This window comes from Pituophis catenifer, unplaced genomic scaffold (genome assembly GCF_029215685.1).
Source record: "Pituophis catenifer annectens isolate HBS135680 unplaced genomic scaffold, rPitCat1.0.hap2 SCAF_7, whole genome shotgun sequence".
Classification (NCBI taxonomy): domain Eukaryota; kingdom Metazoa; phylum Chordata; class Lepidosauria; order Squamata; family Colubridae; genus Pituophis; species Pituophis catenifer.
Window position 1 is genome coordinate 74953142 of NW_027256887.1, and position 22860 is coordinate 74976001.

The 22860-nt window shown below is 41.9% G+C and overlaps 1 protein-coding gene across 1 annotated transcript in view; it reads left to right on the forward strand.

Annotated features, from left to right (window-relative positions):
• Positions 1 to 22860, forward strand: part of DDX11 (DEAD/H-box helicase 11) — a 46663-nt gene that overhangs the window by 17321 nt on the left and 6482 nt on the right. The window contains exons 12-22 of the mRNA XM_070946630.1: positions 1121 to 1200; positions 3491 to 3535; positions 3745 to 3812; positions 6831 to 6869; positions 8264 to 8375; positions 10165 to 10299; positions 12060 to 12172; positions 14229 to 14301; positions 18062 to 18165; positions 19389 to 19538; positions 21813 to 21881. Coding sequence (XP_070802731.1) covers positions 1121 to 1200; positions 3491 to 3535; positions 3745 to 3812; positions 6831 to 6869; positions 8264 to 8375; positions 10165 to 10299; positions 12060 to 12172; positions 14229 to 14301; positions 18062 to 18165; positions 19389 to 19538; positions 21813 to 21881 — 988 coding nt within the window. The remainder of the gene's footprint in view (positions 1 to 1120; positions 1201 to 3490; positions 3536 to 3744; positions 3813 to 6830; positions 6870 to 8263; positions 8376 to 10164; positions 10300 to 12059; positions 12173 to 14228; positions 14302 to 18061; positions 18166 to 19388; positions 19539 to 21812; positions 21882 to 22860) is intronic.

Here is a 22860-nt window from a genome sequence, read left to right on the forward strand (position 1 = left end):
CAGGATGTTGCTAATGGTCGTACATGATTGGCTCTTTGGAACCAGGTCATAAGTACCCCCAGGAAGTTTTATCATAGCTTCGAATGGTTGTTAAGCAAGCAGTCCTAAATGGAAGACCATCGATCTAGGCTAGAAATATGAAATACACGTGGTCCTCGTCTTACAACCTTTCGTTTAGCGACCGTTCAAAGTGACAACAGCTCTGAAAAAAGCGACATGACTATTTCACATTTACGACCGTATGCAGCGTCCCCATGCTCAAGTGATCAAAATTCAGACGCTTGGAAACTGACTTGTGTTTATGGTGGTTGCAGTGTCTCTGAGTCATATGATCCCCTGTTGCAACCTTCAGACAGCAAAGTCAATGGGAAAACCAGATTCACTTTACAACCGTGTTACTAATTTAACAACTGAAGTGACTCATTTAACAACTGTGGCAAGAAAGGTTGCAAAATGGGGCAAAACTCACTTAATAACTGTTTTGCTTAGCCACAGAAATTTGGGGCTGAATTATGGTTGTAAATTGAGGACTATCTGTATAAATAAATCCATAAATATAGTCCGTGGCTCCATATAGCCTGCGAAACAGCCTTATGCAGCCTTCTGTTTTCTGAAAACTCAACAATCCATTGCCATTAAACATGACTGCTGCCACTTAGTTTTTTACAGCCATCTCTGCCCTAAAAGCGTGCTTGCCAAACCCTTCCAGTTCCTCCAGGTTTAACCAACGCTACCAGCTCCAGGATTGCTGCCATACCACCAACCACTATTTGGCATGCCAGTTATTCCTTTGTGACCCATCAGCATTTATAAGGTCTCCGTGTGTCTCAATCCCGTCCATTGAGTTGTGTAGCTCTGGTCTAGACAGTGGGGAAGTTCTGATGCAAAACTTATCTTCTTAGACCTCTCATAGCAGAAAGTGGATTATTGATCCTTTTGGGGAAGAACCTCTATGGCAAAGATACTGAAATGCTGATCATTTTGGTATATAGCTGCATATGTTCTTTGTCCTTCACCATAATTCCCTCCATGGGCCATACCAGTTATATTCTTAAATTCAGCTTGGCTGTCTTGCTTTGTGTTACCTTTGCGCATTCATATATCATCTGATCTGTTTTAGGAAACGCTTGAAGGCCAAGAATTTGATGTACATTAAACAGATTTTGTTTTTGCTGGAGAAGTTTGTGGCTGTCTTGGGAGGTAAGAACAGAGTTTTGAGGATCATCTTTCCGATACTGGCTACCTTCTGCAAGGGAATGTATTGTGGCCTACCAGCAGCCAGTGGAGCTGGTGGCAGACTCAGACAGTGAGGAGGTTAGGGAGGAACATGGGCCAGTCCTGGAGTCTGGGGAAGGCTCTGATGAGGGCTCTACGTCGGAGGCAGAGATGGGGCCAGGGCCCGCCTGACAGTTGTCAGCTGCCTTCCGAGTCAGACATCAGTGGGGCAGAAGAACAGCTGGAGCCTGTTCCCAGTGTGCGCATACGCAGAGCTGCCAGGAGAACGGAACAGCTAAGGAACAAGGGTCAACTCAGGAGTAAAGCCACAAGTGGATGGTGAATGGCCCCTCCATAGGGAATAAAGTGCAGTGAAAGGGGAATAGAGTTTGCAGGAGACAATTAGTTTGCTTAATTGGTTCGTGACTCTCAGAGACCTTGCCAAGTTTTGAAGATATCGGCCTGGCAGCTCTCCAAGCCAGATAAGGTCTGTGACTGTAAATTCTCCCTTGAAAGACTTTGCTGGATGTGAATGAGAAGAATTCACAGTAACTTAATAAAAAGGGTTTTTTGTCAGGACAAGTAGTCTGCTTCATGCTCTTGGGAAGCCTAGGTCAGAATAGAATGTCCTATCAAGCTCAATTCCATGGTTTATGGCCGACTACATCAAAGAATGTAACATTAATTAATTTGACAGTATATGGACTGCAGGAATATCACTCTGTCTTTAGGAAATGTAATAGATTCTTGAAAAACAAAACAGGGTTCCAGCAACCCCGTTTCGTCTTCCCCCCCCCAAGCCAATCTTCTTTCGATCATTACCATCTTTAACTTCTCCGACGAGCCTTTGTCTCCTTCCATTTTTGCTCATCCCGAACAGAATAGATACAAGCACAAAGCAAATGAAGGATGAAATTCTGATTTTAAGCAATGCTGTAATGGAATTACTGCTTGCCTTCTGATGCCTGTTTTTCCCCAGGTGTATACTTCTGCTCTGGATAGATGCTTTATAATTGCATTAGTGTTGCATATTTACAGATCTTGCTACCAGCTTAATGTACTCAAAGTCTAAATTGCTTGTTTTAATTTTTTTTTAAAATGCATGTACCAATGCAATAAATGTAATGACAAGCAAATTGGAAACTATTTGAAGTGTAAGTTTGAATTAACATAGCAGAAAAAGAATACTTCCCTCTTAGGGGATGACGTTATGTTAAAAACAAAAAAAAAAGACTAAAATGTAAAAAGCCAGTGTTGTGGTTGTAAAGTTGCTTACTGGCCAAAAGCCTACAGTTGATTTCTGCTATGTATTCTTTGACTGGATTCATATAACTTGCTTAACTAAGTCAGTTAAAAACCTAGTGCTTCATTTTTACAAGCGCTATGTTCTTTTTTATTTTTTTCCCCAAACTGGTCATATGACTGTTTCCAACACTTAGAACCCCGAAGCAGCCCCACCAGTGGCGGGTTCCTCCTGGTTCGGCCCGGTTCGGCCGAGCCGGTAGCGGTGACGATATGACGTCACTGAACCGGTTCTCTTTGTTCGGGAGTTGGGCCCTCCTGCCCCCTCCCCCACATTATTCTTATCTTTTATTTGGCCCTGCCCCCAATCTATTCGCTGCCTCCCGAGTCCCAGCTGATCAGCTAAAAGGAAAAAAACTGTTTAAACTCTTGCCGCGGGGCTTCAAAGGGCCGCCCTACAGCTGATCAGTGTTAAAAGGCAGTGTGATAGTAGACCAGTGCACTCCAAAAACAAATGGGTAGACTGGTACAGCTCTGCAAGCAGTTAAAAGCCTGGTAGACCAGTACCTCTGCTAAATCCTAAAGAATTGTCACATTACCATCAAACCACGCCCACAAAATAAGCCACACCCACAGAACCAATAGTAAAAAAATTTAGAACCCACCCCTGAGCCCCACGATCACATGATCAAAATTCAGATGCTTGGCAACTGACTCATATTTATGTATCCTGGGATCATGTGATCCCCTTTTGCAACATTCTGGTTAGCAAAAGTCAATAGGGAAGCCAGGTTCATTTAACAACCGTACTACTCTCTTAATACCTGCAGTGATTCACTTAGCAACTGTGGCCAGAAAGGTTATAAAGTGGGGCAAAACTCACTTCACAACTCTCTCGCTTAGCAACAGACATTTGGGGCTCAATTGTGGCCGTAAGTCGAGGACTACCTGTGCACTAGAATTGTAGTTTAGCCAAATTGTCACAAGGAAATAATTTCATAATCATTGTTGCTCTGCTTTTCATGTTCTCCAGGAAATGTGAATCAGAATCCAAATACGCAGAGCATACCAGAAGCAGGTAAGTTGTGGGTGTGATTCCAGAAAATGTGTAAATTGTCATGGTTTGGCCAGCATGGGGTTTAAGAAGATGATTGTACCGATTTGAAAAACTTTATCTGTTGCAAGCAAACCAGGTTTTTTTTGCTCCCTCCCTCCCTCCCTCCCTCCCTCTCTCTCTCTCCCCCCCCTCCCTCCCTCCCTCTCTTTCCCTCCTCCCCTCCCTCTCAGGGGTGCAGCTGAAATCCATCAATGACTTTCTGTTCCAGTGTCAAGTTGACAACATCAATCTCTTCAAGGTAAAGAACTGCCTGACTTGCACCAAAGTTTAAAATTTGGGAGGGAGCCAAAACTTAAGTTAGAGCTCCCAAAGAGATGTTTCCTTTTTCTTTTTACACCCTGATCAGATTTTGCCTGGATTAGTTTTTTATTAATAGCTAAGACACACTTACTGTATATGTATAGGCAAAAAATCATAGTGTTGGAACTAAGGACATCTCTAGAAAATAATTTGGAAAAAGCGATTTGTCCATTGCATGAAACCAGTACTTACGGCTGTTGATTAGCACAGTCTCTCTTTTTCTCAGGCTGCAGTACGAGCCTGAGAAATTTTCACTTCCATTAAAACCTCACTCTCACTCTTGAAGAAATCTCAATAATTTTTTAGGCTGGTTTATAAGGCTGAAAAGAGATAACAATACCGATGCTAATGAATAGCAGAATTGCTCTGGACCTGCTTGAGATCAGCAGCAAATGTGTTACTCTGCATACACACACAAACACACATATCATGTGTATAATATGAATGTAGAACATTCGTAAACTGGCCTGGATTTGTTTTACCTGGGTGACTTATCTATAAAGATGAGAGGGACAGTATTCCATCCTCGTTGTCTTGAAGCGACAACCCAGGACTTCAAGAACTGGGATAGGTTATTTTAAACACTTCAGTTCTCCGGGATTATGATTCTTGTAATACCATATATTAGTCATGCTATTGTTGTGGCCCGTCAGCGGCCTGTGCACCTGGTAGCTGATTCCGACAGCGAGGAGGCTGGTGTAGTGCTGCGCCAGCAGCCTGTGCAGCTGGCGCTTGAGTCAGACAATGAGGAGGCTGGAGAAGATGTGGTGCCAGAGGCAGGGATTCAGCCAGGGCCTTCAGAACCTCCAGAAGCTCCCATAAGTGAAGAGGAAGAAGAGGAGGAGCCTCTTCTCGATGCACGGGCGCGCAGAGCTGCCAAAAGGCAGGAGTGGCTCCTCAGGAGGAAGTCTCCTCGAGAGTAAGGCTTGGGGCTAATTGGCCACTCCCTTAGCCTATTTAAGGAAGGACAATTTGCAGGGAACAACTTCGTTCACTCTCCTTCGCGGCCTGATCTTAGTTCTCTTATCAGTTTCCTGCAAATTGCTTCTGAGCTTTCTGCCAATCATAGTAAGATTACGATGATTTATTCTTTGGATTTTGGTAGGCTGTTAAGAAAGTTGATTAACAGCCTTTGTTTGAAAAATTTAATTTAGTAAACTAAGGTTTGTACAGACTTTGTGTGTGCTGCATTCTTTGGGGTCGGTAGCTGGGGCAGAACAGCTATCTACACTTTATGGAAGTTGTAATACAAAATATCCTGAACTGGTTTGCACCGAATGCCTTCTGATTATCTATACCTAGGACCATTCAAACTGCAAACTGCCAATAGGCAGTCTCATTGACCAATCATCCAGCCACTGTTCAAAATTAGGATGGGGCTGAACTAGGGAGACTTGGGCTAGGAGAAAACAATTGCGACAGGTCCTCATAAATATGGCGGTTGCAGGGTCCCCACAGTCACATGAATTCCAAGGTCCTGCAGTCACATGATCGCCACTGTCAGCTCTGAACAAGCAAGTCAATGGGGAAGCTGGCAGGAAATCACAAGTGGTGATCATGTGACTGCAGGATGTTGCAACTACACAGAATTCACCTAACAGCAGCAATCGGAACTGCCACAACTTCCATCTTAAATCAGTGCAATTATGTGACATTGCATTTTGCCTATGTTGCTTAGCAACAAAGTTGCTGGTCCATAGTTAAGCAAGGACTAAATTATTTACATGTTAGATTTCAGCTTAATTTTGAATATAGTTTTAAAAATGATTATGTTCTATCTGTACCTGAATAATCAAATCATCGTGGCTCCTTTAGTGCAACTTCTATTTGTTGGATGATCTTCTGGCCTGATTTTTGTTAGTCAAGGCCTTGTTAGCCTCCCCTCCCACCATGGAAATTGCCAATCTGTAGGAAATGTATTGGTTCCACAAATGTCTATGGAGATTCTCAGTCATCCAGGTCATAGTTGTCCAAAGGTGTTTTTTTTTTTATTAAAGAGGCAACTGGATTTTCTTTGTTTTTCTTTGAAGATGTTTCTCTTCTCATCCAAGAAGCTTCTTCAGCTCTGGAAGGAGCTTGAATGGAGCTTGGATGAGTTGAAGAAGCTTCTTGGATGAGAAGCGAAACGTCTTCAAAGAAAAACAAGAAAGTCCAGTTGCCTCTTGAATAAGCACCTTTGGAATACTGATTCCACAGTTTCAGAGTGAGTCCCAGGACAGAACTAACCTTGTATCATTTGTTGACTGATTGACCAAGTAACTAAACAGTTATCAGATATAATCTGCACAGTCTGGTTGCACTACAGGCCTTGAATCATTGCGGTGTCTTGAAAGCTGCCAGTTGACGGTGAGATGCCTGGATTATCAAGCAGACAGCTTGGATAGAAAGGGAAGAGAAAAATTCAGCAAAAGGATGCAAGGAAGATGGTCCTTTGAGTAATCTTTAGGACAGGGATCAGCAACCTGCGGCTCTGGAGCCACATGTGGCTCTTTCACCCCTCTACTGCGGCTCCCTGTCACTCAAAATATATGTCACAACCACCAATGTGCGACACCCGCTGGCATGCGATTTATTGAGCTTTTCAACCCCCGGTAGGCCAACCATGGATAAATCCAAGAAAAGAAAAATTTTAGAAGAAAACAACGTTTAATTCAACGACATATGCTAGTTTTGTGGCTGCTCAAGAAATAGTCAGACACGGGAAAGGTTTTTGTGGCTCCTGGTGTTTTCTTTTCTGTGGGAAATGGGTCCAAATGGCTCTTTGAGTGTTTAAGGTTGCAGAGTTAGGAGTTTCTGTAAGGAGTCACGGAGGAATTCTAAGACAACTGAATACTCTGCTTCTAAAAGGTGTAGGTTGAATGATAAATTGTGATAATCTGGCAAAGAAGGTTAAAACGAGATAATCTGTTAAAACAATGCGGAACCTTTTAATGTGCATGTTCTCTTTTTTCAACAGGTTCAGCGTTACTGTGAGAAAAGTTGCATCAGCAAGAAGGTAGTGCATCAACAGAGCAGAATAAAATTCTGGTTCCATGTCTTTTAGGTGCCTTTTTGGAGTCTGTTTTCAGGAATTTTTCATAGGATATGGGAACATAAATTGCCTTAGATTGAGTCAGATAAATTGGATTAACCTGCTTAGCTATTTCCTATACAGTGATGCAAGAATGAACTGTGCAGAGCTTGTGAATAGTTGGGATATACAGCTCCCCAAAATTTCAAAAGATGTTACTTTACTGTAACTTTTATTAAGTGGCAGGGAATATTAAATCTATGGTAGGAAAATAATTATAATTTAATTTAAAGCTAAGCCAAATATATTGAATTAAATCAAACTTAACGGAGTACACATAGTCCACAACTTACAACCACATTTGAGCCCAACATTTATGTTGCTACGCAAGACGTTATTCAGTTTTGCTCATTTTATGACCTTTCTTGCCAGAGTTGTTAATTGAATCTGCCTTCCCCATTGACTTTGCTTCTCAGAAAGTCAGAAAAGGTGATCACATGATCCAAGACACCACAACTGTCATAAATATGAGTCAGTTGCCAAGCATCTAAATTTTGATCACTTGAGCACAGGCATGCTTCAAAAGCCATAATATAAATAGCAATAGCACTTAGATTTATATACGGCTTTACAGTGCTTTACAGCCCGCTCTTAAGTGGTTTATAGAGTCAGCCTATTGCCCCCAATTGCCTCATTTTACCCACCTCGGAAGAATGGAAGGCTGAGTCAATTTTGAGCCTGGTGAGATTTGAACTGCCAAATTGCAGCCAGCAGAATTAGCCTACAGTACTGCACTCTAACCACTGCACCACTGAGGCTCTCATAAGAGTGAAAAATAGTCATAAGTCACTTTTTTCAGTGCCATTGTAACTTTGAATGGTCACTAAATGAGCGGTTGTAAGTTGAGGACTACCTGTGTGGCCATTTATAAACCAACTGAATCTCTTCATGGTTTCTGGGGTATTATCATGGGTGAAATCCAGCAGGTTCTGACAGGTTCTAGAGAACCGGTAGCGGAAATTTTGAGCAGTTCAGAGAACCGGTAGCAGAAATTTTGAGTAGTTTTGGCTGGGTGGGAATGGAAATTTTGCAATATCCTTCCCCCTGGAGTGGGCAGGGAATGGGGATTTTGCAGTATCCTTCCCCTGCCACGCCCACCAAGCCATGCCCACCAAGCCACACCATGCCCACCAAGTCACGCCCACAGAACCGGTAGTAAAAAAATTTGGATTTCACCACTGGTATGTATGTTAGTCTCCCTTGGGAAGACAAATTGTCTGAATGTTTTCCTCTTTGCAGGAATGATTAGGGAAATGAACAGGGAAAAATTTACAGACCATATTTAAATAATATTTTCTGGTCTTTTTCCTGTCTTGCAGCTCTTAGGATTTGTGGAAAGATACGGAGTTTTCAAAACCAGCAAAGACGACCAAAAATTGACTGGTTTGCAGAACTTTTTGCAAACCTTGAACAAGAGACCAGAAAAAGAAGGTGAGCTTGGCTACAAAGCAAGTTTTGGCAGTTTTCAGAATTGGAAGGAGGTGAGCTGGAAGAGGCGAGACGTAAAAATACAGGCAGTCCTCGACTTACAACAGTTCATTTAGTGACTGTCTAAAGTTACAACGGCACTGAAAAAGGTGACTTACGAGCGTTTTTCAGTTACGACCGTCGCAGCCTCCCCATGGTCACGGGATCAAAATTCAGATGCTTGGCAACTGGTTCATATTGATGACCGTTGCTGCGTCCCCAGGTCACGCGATTCCCCCTTTTGCGACCTTCTCACAGGCAAAGTCAATGGGGAAGGCAGATTCACTTAACAACCGGGTTACTAACTTATCAATTGCAATGGTTCACGTAACAACCGTGGCAAGAAAAGTCGTAAAATGGGGAAGAAGAACTCACTTAACAAATGTTTCACTTAACAACAGAAATTTTGGACTCAATTATGGTCATAGGTTGAGGACTACCTGTAGTGATGTTTCAGTAGGTTTGGAAACAGGTGGATCTATGAAGCTGCCCTGATCTTGGGTTTTTTCATTTCATTTTAGTGGAAGTAGCACATCCATGTATTTGCACAACTTCATACAGAGTTGTGTCTTAGGACAAACATTATTTTCCATTAGAAGAATGGAAAATAATATATAAAATGAAGATATAAATAATATTTATAATAATATACCGTATTTTTCAGAGTATAAGATGCACTTTTCCCCCCCTAAAAGAAGGTGAAAATTTGGATGCGTCTTATACACCGAATGTGGCCCCGCCTACCCGCCAGTCCCCACCATTTTGGAGGCTGCAAATGCAGCCTCCCAAACAGAGAGCCACTCAAACAGCCTCCGAAAGGTCCGTTTGAGAGGCTGCCTTTGCTAAGAGAAGCTCCTTTGCAAACGGAGCTTTTGGAGGCTGCAAACGCAGTTTCTCAAACGGAGAGCCTCTCAAGCAGAATTTCTTTTTTCTTATTTTCCTCCCCCCAAAATAAGGTGCCTCTTATACTCCGGAGCATCTTATACTCCGAAAAATACGGTAAATAATACATAGAAAAAGTCATTTTTCTACCTGTCTCTTGAAAGTCAATGAAGAATCAGAGTTTGACTTTTCTTGCTACAATAATTCAGTTTTTGCAAGATTGAGGGCCTATAGATATATGAGCCATATGTCATTGTTGTCTTGATAAATTGTTCTGGAACAAGAATGGAAAAACTTTAGCAAGAATGTTGATTTAGCCTCTTGTCGGAAGCTTTTCTTTCTGTTAACACGCATTTAGACATAGCTTTCAGGGTTCCAAGTAATGCACCTATAGAAAGTAGAACTCCGAGGCAGGCAAATTCCTCAAAGAACAGTTTTATTAGATATATCATATTGGCACGACTGGTGAAAGCCGACTCTTAAAGTTCCCGCGGCTGTCACCTAATTAAAAGTAAAAGTTTCCCCCTTCCCCCAAGTCACTGATCACGCTGTCCAATCCAGATGCTGGGTGGTTGCTTGGTTACTTCACTCCTCCTCTGGCCCGTGAGAATGTCCTTGGTTCCCACAGGAAAATGTTTATTGTTTTGGCTACAAAACCCCATCTAACTATTTCCCCCTTCCCTCTGTTGTGTGGCAACCCTGAAACCTCTAAGACTGCCTCAGCCAGGTTAATTTCAGGATTGTCAATATCCCCAAATGAAAATAAATTGGACATGCTACTTGTGTGGTTGTCGAAGTAAGGAATTGGGAGATGATGTCCTGCAGGGGAGAAGTTGCCTTTCCAAATGAGAAGTTGTCTTTTGATCTGCAGGGGCTCTGCAAAGTTCTCCCGGGGAAGGTGAGGACGACCACCCCAAAATGGCATCTCCGCTAATGCACATTGAAAGTTTCCTCGCTGCGCTCACAAATGCAAACCAGGACGGGAGAGTCATTCTCAGCAGGCACGGTATTGTATATCCACGTTTGATTTGCTTTCTTTAAAAATAAGTACATCTGTATATATTGAATTATTTCAAGGTCGTTCCATTATACGTAGTCCTTATCTAGCGATCACAGCTGGGTTTGCCAACTCCATCACTAAGCAAACAGGGTCGCCAAACAGAACTTTGCATGATTGCAACTGGCTTACAACGTCACTTCCCATGTGGAGATAGCAATAGAAATAGCACTTTGTTAAGGTTATTGTTGTTGTGTTACCAACCAGCAGAGTAGATTGCACAGAGAAACGTTGCTGAGAGCAATGAATAAGAGATATGCAAACTGGTTTATCAAAAGCTTACTTTATAGTAGAAAAACAGTTTCATAGTCTTTAAACAAATTCCAAGTCTTTGCCAGTAAATCAGTCCAGTAGTTACAGAATCTTCTTACTCAACAAACAGTAGTTGGTTAGAATAACAAACTCACTCTGGTTCACAAACCACGATGGTTGCAGATCCATCCAATGATAATTAGCAGATAACAACTCCTCTCAATGGTAGCTTATCATCAACAGCAGCATCATAGCAGCAACCTCTCAACAGCATATCATAGCAGCAACCTGAACACGTTACAGAAGCTTTGCTTAAATATTCTCACAACCAGTAATTATGTCATTACAGCATGACTCAGCATTAAAGCCACATAATACATATACAGATAAAGTAACAGTACACTTATATTGCCTGGACAACATAGTTAGGCTCAAACCATATCCTAACACACTTAGACTTATATACCGCTTCACAGTGCTTTACAGCCCTCTCTAAGCAGTTTACAGAGTCAGCTATTGCCCTCAACAATCTGGGTCCTTATTTAACCTACCTTGGAAGGATGGGAGGCTGAGTCAACCTTGATCCCGGTGAGGATCGAACTGCTGAACTGCAATCAGCTGGCAGTCAGCACAAGTAGCCTGCAGTACTGCATTCTAACCACTGTGCCGCCACAGCTGTCTATCATGGAGCTGTGGCTTGTAATTTGACCACCAGCTTCTCCATTGATTCTGCTTGTTGGAAGCCAGTTGTGACACACACAGATAGCAATTATGTGACCTTGAGATGTTGGAGTTGTCATCAATGTAAGGATTGATTGTAAAGTTAATTTACTTTTATTTATTTATCAGGTTTTTAAAACCGTCCCTCTATCTCACAAAGTACCTTTCTCAAGTCCATTGTGATTTGAACAGTCGCTAAACAGGGCAGTCATTAAGTGAGGCAGTCATTAAGTGAGGCCTGTATCTCCCCAAATGCCTTTCCCGGAGGAAACATCTGAAAGTAAAAAAATAAATAAATCCATATTTATGTAAACACTTGATGCTTTTTCATAGGAGCACTTACCTAAACAATTCGATTGCAGTTTGAGTCGTGGAGATATTATTCTCCAGGCGTTGCTAAATTACGGCACCTTATTCATTTTGGATCCTGGGATTGTAGCAATATTAAGGAGGTTGTAGTATTTATTGCTGCTTACTAAATTACTTTATTAAGTATGGTCGTAATTTAATCAAGTGTTGTTCCCATATTAGCCCCTGGGAACCAACCCCAGTTGCTTTTGTTGTCTTCTTTCTCTAAGAACATTTTCATTGTTTCGTTTGAAGCATCCAGCAAATTGACAGGCAGGGGTTGGGGGGCAGGGGGTGGGTTGGGTGGAAAGCCCCCTTGCATTTCAGGCTGCCCTTCAATGTTTTTCATTGTTTACCTGCTAACTCTCTGAATGTGCTGATTTTTCTAGGTACTTTAGCCCTGAGCAGCCTCAAGTTCCTATTGCTCAATCCAGCTGTGCATTTTGCCACGGTGCTGAAAGAATGTCGAGCTGTGGTCATCGCTGGGGGCACCATGCAGCCGGTGAGCGGCGAACTGGGCACCTTCGTACTTCCTTTGAGTGATGGGCAACCACTTTTAAATAGCGAATGATTGAAGGAGCTGATTTCTCGCCTCCCTTCTTAGCAGATGTTCTCCAGAATGTGCTGGAACGAGGTCTTTCTTGTTTAAAAGCAGCAGAATGAAGGTGTCACTTTGAATCTTTGGCTCGTTCTGCCCCTTCCCCTTGGCACCATTTTGCTTTTAACACGCCTGGCAAGCCTTTCACAGTGTTTACAACAGTGTTTCCCAACCCTGGGAAGTTTAAGATGGGTGGACTTCAATTCCCAGAATTCCCTGGCCATTTTTTAAAAATTTTTAAATGTTTAATTGGTTTGTGGTTTTTTAAATTTTGGGCCAAATTTATATAGATTTTAATTGTTTTTAATATTTGTATTTCATGTTTTTAATTCTGGCTGTGCACCGCCCTGAGTCCTCAGGGAGAAGGGCGGTATATAAATTGAAAAATAAAATAAAAAATAAAATAAATAAATCTTAAAATCCCCAAAGTTAAGAAACATTGATTTAGAGGTTTAGCTTCTTGGTCTATTCAATCTGCCTGCTGTTTTTCCCAAGTCCTAGAAAGGTCCTAAATCTTTGCATTTAACAGTAAACATTTAGTTTTCCCATAAAGTAACAGGATTTCAGTAACACCATAATGGCAGGTTCCATCATGCTTAGAGTACTGCTATCTAGGTTTGAGTCTGGTGGCATCTGAATGGTGGTCTAAAACAGGGATGTCAAACCTGCGGGCCGCGGGCCAGATGCATCACATGCTGGCCACACCCACGCCTGGTTTAGCGAAGGGGGGAAAAGTCCCGATACATCATGTGACACCGCCATGACACCACGAGTTTGACACCCCTGTGTTCTGACTTAGGCTTCCCAAGAGCATGAAGCAGACTCCTCGTCCCAATAAAACCTCTTTTATTTAAGTTAAAGGGAAATTCCTCTCCAGCAAAGTCCCGACAAACACTCTTTCATGAGATTTCACAACTACAGACCTTTATCAGGCGTGGAGAGTGGCCAGGTCGATATCTTCCAAACCACGCTGTAGCAGCAATTACTTGGCAAGAAGTCAGGAATAGATCTTCACCCTAATGAATTGAACTAATTGTCTCCTGCAAACTCCCCTTTATTCGCTCCTCTTTATTCCCTATTGGAGGGGCCATTCACCGTCCACCTGTGCCTTTACTCCCAATTTGGACCTTGTTCCTTAGCTGTTCCCTTCTCCTGGCAGCTCTGCACATGCCCACATCGGGAACAGGCTCAAGCTGTTCTTCTGCCCCACTGATATCCGACTCTGAAGGCAGCTGATAACTGTTGGATGGCCCTGGCCCCATCTCTGCCTCAGACGCAGAGCACTCATCAGAGCCTTCCCCAGACTCCAGGACTGGCCCATGTTCCTCCCCACCTCCTCACTGTCTGAGTCTGCCACCAGGTCCGCTGGCCGCTGGCGGGCCACACACCCTGGTCTAGAGGAAAGATTATAAAGACTAACTCTTAGCATATAGATCTAGTGATTTGTTGACCATGAAAATTCAGGTTGTATCATGGACTTGGGTGGTTTATTCTTTAGCTTGCAATCTTCTTTCCACAGAAGTTGGGAGAGGTACCGTAGTTAGATATTGTTTTTTCTGTAAAGCAACTCTTCAGGGACGTAAGGTGGGAAGTGAGATCAACTTGTCTATCTCCCGTCCTTTCTTTGGTCTATTCACAAAAATCCCAGTCTCTCTCTGGTTTGTTAACTACATGAAATTAATCAGTACTATAATCATGGTAGCTTATCAAGAAATAAAATCGGGAGGCAGGATCTGGACACAAGTGGCCTTTGAAAAACATCACACAACATGATTCCTCCCTTCCATAACATGGGAGCATGTTATGGGGTCCCCAGAAAAGCGAAATTGATTGTCTTGCTACATATACGGGGGCATATGAGGGCAGAATTTGGATCTTTTCCTCCCCAAGAGTTGAACACTCTTGCGTACGGCATGCTGTGTTAAGTCTTCTAAAAAAATGGATTTTCTGTGCCTTGCAGGTGGCTGATTTCCGGCAACAGCTGCTTTTGGGTGCTGGTGTTGATGCTGACAGGATTGAGGAATTTTCCTGTGGTGAGTCCTGGGAACAGTGGTTGCCCCGGATCTTTTGAGCCATGCTTGGGTGACCTTTGGGGCAAAGTTTTGCCTATCCAGTTGTGTCTTTCCAAATGGTTGCATCCATTGGGGTGGGGGTGGGGGGGTGAGGTTTGTTGGTCTTTTTGTCTTTTATCTTTGCTTGAAAAGTTTATGGGTAGAATCTGCCACCTTCAGCCACCGCACCTGCATTCTACCCAAACCAGGGGTCAAGAGAATGACTTTTGCATCCTTACATGAAAATAGGTCTCCATGAATTGAAGGAGGGCTTCCTTTCTTATAAATATGCATGTGGAAAACCAGGAAGTATTTCCATGAAAAAAACCAGATCTACAGTATAGATAGGCCTTGACTTAGAATTGTCTGTTTAGTGACCATTTAAAGTTACAATGGTACTGAAAAATGTAACTTATGACCGTTTCTCATCCAGCCATTGTAGCAACCCCATGATCCCATGATAAAAATTCAGACTCTTGGCAATTGGCTCATAATTATGATGGCTGCAGTGTCCTGGGGTGGGGGTGGAGGGTCAGGTGATCTCCTTTTGTGACCTTCTGACAAGCAAACGAAGAAGCCAGGTTCAATTTAAGGAGCCTTGGTGGTGCAGCGGACTAAAGTGCTGTTAAGTAGCACTTAGCTGCCAACTGCCTGCAATTACTGCGAGTTCAAATCTCACCAGGCTCAAGGTTGACTCAGCCTTCCATCCTTCTGAGGTAGGTAAAATGAGGACCCGGTTTGTGGGGGCAATAAGCTGACTTTGTATAAAAAAGAACACCGCTTTGGGGGGGGGACAAAAGCCCTACTAAGCAGGTATATACAAAAGTATGAAGGCTATTGCTTAACACATTGTAAGCCGCCCTGAGTCTCCGGAGAAGGGCGGCATATAAATCGAACCAATAAATAAATAAATAATAAATAACAAACAAACAAACAAACAAACAAACAAACAAACAAACAAACAAACTTAACCACCACAATGATTCACTTAACAACTCTAGCAAGAAAGCTCATAAAATGGGGGCAAAACTCACTTAATAACCGTCTTGCTTAGCAATGGAAATGTTGGGGTCAATTATGGTCATAAGTCAAGCACCATCTGTAATTGCTACTATAGGGAATGTTCCTATCTCTAGTGACAGCAAGTCAGTCAAGTCGTCCCATCTCGATTTTTTCTTGCAACCTGTTCCCCATTTTCTAGGTTTCCTCTTCCCATGGTCCAGGGGTCTCCAATCTTGGCAACTTTAAGACTTGTGGACTTCAACTCCCAGAATTCCTCAGCCAGCAAAGCAAAGCTGGCTTAGGAATTCTGGGAGTTGAAGTCCACAAGTCTTAAAGTTGCCAAGATTAGAGACTCCTGCCCATGGTCAAAGATCCTGTGCCTGTTTACTATTGCCAAACCTTACTCATTTAAAAAAATACTTTGCAAATTTCCATGTTCTCTGACGCCTTCTACTAGTTCATTCTCTTGACTGCCGTTTCAATTACAGATAGACAGTTAGAGAATGAAGTCCATTATTAAGGTATGAATTCTAGAACAGTCACAGCTTAGGTTAGTAGTAGTACAAAACCTTTTTTTTTATATTATTTTTCAAGAGGATATTTTACAGACTTAAATGATCATGATGAAAATGGGCTTTTTTCTTTTTTCTTCAAATGTTTCAGAGTAAAAATTAGGGTAGAATCCGTAGAAGACGCTAAAATGGTGAGTTCTGGAATAGTGCCAAGATGGTTTCTCTTCAAAGCATCTATCTGATCAAATTTCCCCAAATTTTTCCATTTCACACTTGAGTTGTGACTTCCAGCTGTCACAACTGACAGTAATTGCTCCTTATTTCACTTAAATGATGAGAGGCAGGTCCCGGTGTTTGAAAGATCTGTTTTTGTTTTACTAGAGCCCAGAAGTCTATTAATGAGAAGAAAGTGTGAAAGAATGTCTTGCAGAAGATTCAATTATCAACCGTGGCAATCTTTGAGCTTTTCTTTTATAATAAAAGTACAATGACTTCTTGCAAAACACTCAGATTTACCATTGAGTCCGAACTATGTTCTGCCTCCTGCTTATCAAAATCTCTGCTATGTTCCTGTCATCAGTTTTATAAGCCTTGACTTTGATTGCAAATAACAATGGTTAAATTAATACCAGAGCAATTAACGTTAGGTAGTCCAATTCAACGGTCCCTTAAAACGTGCAGAGTTACTGTGATTTCCGGATTTGACCGTCAGGCAAGCAGAATGTGGCAAGTAAATCAAAATTTTAAAAAGTATTCAGCATTAAAAACTTCCAAAATGAGGAAGTCTTGATAGGGCGTGTCAAATTTTTCAACTTTCAATTTCCAAACACTAGGGGTGCTCAAAAGTTGTGACATGTTTCACAAGAACAGTCCTCCACTCCTCTGCTTGCAACAAAATACCTTATGCTACCAGACTTGAAATTCTGGGCCTAGAAAACTTAGAACAATGCTGTCTTCGGTATGATCTAACCCTAGCTCATAATAATTATCTGCTACAATGTCCTACCTGTCAATGACTACTTCAGCTTCAACCACCACAATACATGAGCACACAATAAATACAAACTTAAAGTGAACCGCCCCAAACTCGATTGCAGAAAACACGACTTCAGCAACAGAGGGGTCAATGCCTGGAACGCACTACCTGACTCTGTGGTTTCATCCCAAAACCCCCAAAATTTTAACCTTAGACTGGCTACTGTTGACCTCACCCCATTCCTAAGTGGTTTGTAAAGGGCGTGCATAAGCGCACCAGCATGCCTATCGTCCTTGTTCTAATGTTTCCTCTACTTGTATCTATTTTATGTATTCAGTTCATGCTTATAATTATATAAATTACCTAATACGTTCTTGATAAACAAACAAACAAATAAACATGCCTTGGGGATTGTAAAGATATTTTGCGTACTTCAATTTAGATGTGCTTGGTAAATAACTACATACATATCATAACTTTTTAATATTTTGTTTATTCTGCTGGTGCTCTGAAGGTTTCTGTCAACTGAACAACATACGCCAGACTAAGAAATTAAAGCAATATAGATCAGGATTACTTTTATTGTAATAACTGTAGTACAGACTTTTGCAGATCTGAATGTGCTTCCCCTCCCTTACTTTTATTTTCCCGTGAATCAGGGAGGGACTTGTCTGAGATGTTTTCTCAAGTTATATTTTTAGCATGGGCTCAAGTCCTGCCTATTTCACCCTTGTCTTGATACCATGTTTCCCTGAAAATAAGACCCTGTCTTATATTTTTTTGAATCCCGAAATAAGCGCTTGGTCTTATTTTTGGGGAGGTCTTATTATTTTGGGGCGTGTGGAGCAAGATGGGGCTCCTCTTGCCATCTTACCTGATTTCCAGCTCTGCGTTTAAATATTTTTGGGGACGGCTTATTTTCAGGGGGAAGCTTATTTTAGCTCATGCTCTCAAAAGCCCAATTGGGCTTATTATCAGGGGATGTCTTATTTTCGGGGAAACAGGGTAGTGACAATGTCTCAACTCATTGTCTTGAGTCTTCCTCCTGTCATTTAAAGCCATTCCCTTTTTCTTTCTACACTCATTGCACCGAGTGTTACTTGGAAGAAGAAAGCTGATCTCATGGGACTATATTTGTTCAGTCCTTGTAGTTGAGTATTTGGTTAACTGTACAAGAGCTAGAAAGTTTAGCCTTTTAGTATAACAGGAACAGCAACTTGTTCATTTCTTCCTTGGATTCTTGTGTTATTAGGTCATGTGATTCCCCCTGACAACATTTTACCCATCATCCTCTGCAGTGGTCCGTCCAATCAGCTGCTGGAATTCACTTATGAGAAAAGAGGCTTGCCTCAGTTGGTCAGTATTTTTTTTCCCATTACACTTCATTGCCTCTTTAGGCAATGGAGTTTCATTGAGTTCATCGGGTGGGCATATTGTCCCTTTGATATTGCTTAGGCTCTTCCTGCTTGGTTTCTGTCACTTGGGTTAGACAGTTGCAAAGGAAATGGATCCTTTTTTGTGGTTTCCCCCGCAGTTAACCTGTTACTGGACACCACAAGTAGCTCTCCTTGTGGCAATCTGATTTACTGTATTTCCGTATCAAGGGAGAAGCCATCCCTAGAAGCATAGATACTCACAAACAGGAAAAGAGGGAACCTGGTGTTGTATAGAGTGGATTGGGAAGCCAGCGATAATGCCAAGTTGTCCTTGACTTATGGTCATCCGTTTAATGACAGTTAGAAATTATGACCTCAGCAAAAGTGATTTACAACCTGCTGTCAAACTTAAGACTGCTGCATCACCATGAAGTGTGTGTGGTGAAGGGAGGGGGGGGAAGAGAGAGGGAGGGAGGGAGGGAGGGAGAGGGAGGGAGGGAGAGAGAGAGAGAGAGAGAGAGAGAGAGAGATGGATGATCGCAATTCACAAAAATGATCACATTTTTGATGGCTGCAGTGTTTTCCAGTTATTTACAACAAGCCAAGTCAATTGGGAAAGTTGGATTCACATAATCTCTGGTAAAAATGGTTGTAAACGCAAGCATGGTCACGTGATGACTCGCTTTATAACCGCATCACTTAGCAACTGAAATTCCAATCCCAATTTCAGTCATCAATCAAGGACTACTATATAGGATGGTTCATCTTTGTTTTGACAGTGGGACCTGAAGCTTTGAAACAAGGCAGGCCACCTTTTTTTAGGATTAATTTCAAAAGCCTTCTGAAAGAGATCAGCGCAGATCTCTGAGTAGAGATGTTTGCTCCTTCCTAGCAGCCTGCAATTGTGGGAAAGAAGGAATTGAGCAGAAAAAGAGAGGAAAAACAGTGTCGGAAAGAGCCGGATATCCTGTGACACCAGATTCTGGACTCCGCTTGCTTCAAATTTGTCTATCCTGCATCCCCCGACTGATTCTCTCTAAGCATAAATGTACAGCCTTTAGGTTCATGAACTCCCTTCCAGCCCAGCCCATTCCACCCCAGGAAGGAAATTGTGTTCTCAAAGAGAACACACAGCCTTCGATAGAAGAAAGATTTTCTTTCATGGCTGAAAGTAGACATTGCTAGTTTTTCTCCATTTTTCAGATGGAGGAGACGGGGCGGATTCTTTCTAACTTGTGCAACGTTGTCCCAGGAGGTGTGGTGTGTTTCTTCCCTTCCTATGACTACGAGAAACAGGTATACATGCACTGGGAAAAGACCGGATTGCTTGCCCGACTGGCTACTAAGAAAAAGGTAATTGGGTAAGCCAATGCTGCTGGTGAAATCGAACATACGGCAATTATTGGCTGATTCCTCTAGTTTTGTTGTAGCGATAGCAGTTAGACTTATATACCACTTTACAGTGCTTTACAGCCCTCTATAATCAGTTTACAGAGTCAGCATATTGCCCCCAACAATCTGGGTCCTCATTTTACCCACCTCGGAAGGATGGAAGGCTGAGTCAACCTTGAGCCTGGTGAGATTCGATCTGCCAAATTGCAGTCAGCCGGCAGTCAGCAGAAGTATTCTGCAGTGCTGCACTCTAACCACTGTGCCACCGAGGCAGTAATGTGTCATACTGGTTCTGCTGCCTGCACAGTGAAGTGGAGAGGCCCAATCCTTACCCGTTGACCTAGCCACGGTACTTGCTGGGTAGCTGATCGTTATACTTGATATATCGCTTCATCATTTCCCAAAGCCAAGAGACTATGACTTATTTGTGTAGGAGACAGGAAAAACTACAAGCCAACCTGAAATTTGACTGTGGGCATCACCAAGACAGCCTTGGATTGTTCAAAAAAAAGGAAAGCAGGATCAGATATAATAGTTAGCTCTTGGATGGGAGAAATCCCTGGGCTGTAGGCCAGACTGGGAAGTTGAAAAACATTCAAGAAGGTTACTACTTTCACAGATTTCTAAGATTTTTTTTTTTTTTTGCTTTAATTTATATGCCGCCCTTCTCCGGAGACTCAGGGCGGCTTACAATGCATTAAGCAATAGTCTTCATACTTTTGTATATTTATACAAAGTCAGCTTATTGCCCCCACAATCTGGGTCCTCAATTTACCTACCTTTGAAAGGATGGAAGGCTGAGTCAACCTTGAGCCTGGTGAGATTTGAACTTGCAGTAATTGCAAGCAGCAAATGTTAATAACATTCAGCACCATCAGCAATGAAGTTGACTTAAGAGAATCTTTATCTTTGGTCATCACGGTTATTCTTTACAAATTGAAAAATAGCATGCTGTAAATTGGAAAATTAAACCCAACATTCCCATTTCTCCTTTTATAGGCACACCAGTTGTGGCAAATACTACAATAGCCAGGAGCCTGAGTAGCTTTTTAATCCCCTAATGATATTATAATATGGGCTTGTCTGTGAGAATAGGGTTAAAGTAGTAATATGAACATAGCTAGATCTGGCCGATGGCTCCTCAAGGACCATCCTATGTCCTTTTGTGGCCAGTTATATTTAGGAAGCTCACAAGCACGGATAGCAGGGCAATCATCCTTTTCCAATATGGCTTCCCAGCCACCTTTATTGAAGGCACAGTGCCCATTACTTAGTAATACCATGTTTCCCCAAAAATAAGACCCTGTCTTATATTTTTTTGAACCCTGAAATAAGCGCTTGGCCTTATTGCCATGCGCTCAAAAGCCCGATTGGGCTTATTATCAGGGGATGTCTTATTTTTGGGGAAACAGGGTAATAAACCTAGAGATGTAGGGGAGAATACATCATCCATTACTCCTCAATATGCATTAAGACCCAAAGTTGACATTTCCATGACATCATGATCCAAATAACCTGCATCTTGTTATTTGCATCAAGTAAATTCATTTGTCATAATAACATCTGTATATTTAACTTATTTAAGACTAGATTACTTCAGATGTAGGAAACAGTTCTCTTATTTCAGAGGGTTGTCTGGATGGAAATTCTGCCTGTTGTATCCAAAGTTTGCTAAATGAGGATCCTTTAAGTTAGTGTTCTTTAGATTTGACAACTTTTAAGATGTGTGGACTTCGATTCCCAGAATTCTCCAACTAGCATGCTGAGGAATTCTCTGGGAGTCCAAGCCCACATACCTTAAAGTTGCCAGGTTTGAGATACTAATTTAAATCAAGGTTTTACTGGAGGTTGAAGCCAACATCATTGTTTTTCAGTTTGGTCACTGTACAAAAGCCACAAAATTTTACAGCTCCTGTAGATGTCCCAAAGGTGCTTTTTCAGGAGGCAACTGGACTTTCTTGTTTTTTCTTTTGAAGACGTATCGCTTCTCATCCAAGAAGCTTCTTCAGCTCTGACAGGATATGGGGAATCGGTGCTGAAGAAGCTGCTTGGATGAGAAGCAGAACGTCTTCAAAGAAAAAACAAGGAAGCCCAGTTGCCTCCTGAAAAAGCACCTTTGGGACAACCATGACCTGGATGACTGAGAATCTCTACAGACTTTTAGCTCCTGAGATCTTACTACTCACATGGTATGAATGATGTTCTCCTATAATTAACGTACGATGCCATTTACAGATATTTCAGGAACCCAAGAAGGCTAATCAAGTGGAGCAGATCTTGTCAGAATATGCCAAGTGTATCAAGGTACGAAATAGAAGATTGGAAGATAATAATAATAATAATAATAATAATAATAATAATAATAATAATAATAATAATAATAATAATAATAATAATAATACTTCTTGAAAAGTATTGAAGGCAAAGCTGACCAGAAACTAACTTGGAACTGGTTAAGATCAGAAGTACTGAAAAAAGAAACAGAAAGCTTTATTTTGGCAGCTCAAGAACAAGCCCTAGCTACAAACTGTATGAAGGCAAAAATTCAACATGTTACCACCAACAGCAAATGCCGCCTCTGCAATGAAAAAGAAGAGACAGTTGACCACCTGATCAGTGGGTGCAGCAAAATTTCACAAACTGACTACCTACAACGCCATGACCGTGTTGCTAAAATCATTCACTGGAAATTGTGCCAGAAGTTTGGATTTGAGTACAGCAAAAACCACTGGGAACATCAGGTTGAGAAAGTTTTAGAGAATGAGAAACTCAAGATCTTGTGGGACTTTAGGATTCAGACTGACAGGCACTTGGTCCACAACACACCTGACATAACAATAGTTGAAAAGAAAAAAGTATGGTTCATTGACATTGCAATACCTGGTGATGCACGAATTGAAGATAAACAGCAAGAAAAAATCACAAAGTACCGGGACTTACAAATTGAAGTTGAGCGACTGTGGAAAAAGAAATCGTGTGTTGTCCTGATTGTAATTGGAGCCCTCGGAGCAATACCCAAAGGGCTACCCCGCTATTTAGAAATTCTAAATTTGCCGGACTTGAACATTTTGACTCTACAAAAAACCACCTTACTCGGAACAGCTTACATCCTCTGACGATACCTTAACAGTTCCTAGGTCCTTGGTTAGGACTCGAGCTGCTGAGCTATTAACCAGCCTCAAAGGCTGTGAATCTCACTAAAGATTAACCAATAAATAATAATAATAATAATTTTATTTCTATACCGCCCTTCTCCTGAAGGACTCAGGGCAGTGTACAGCCT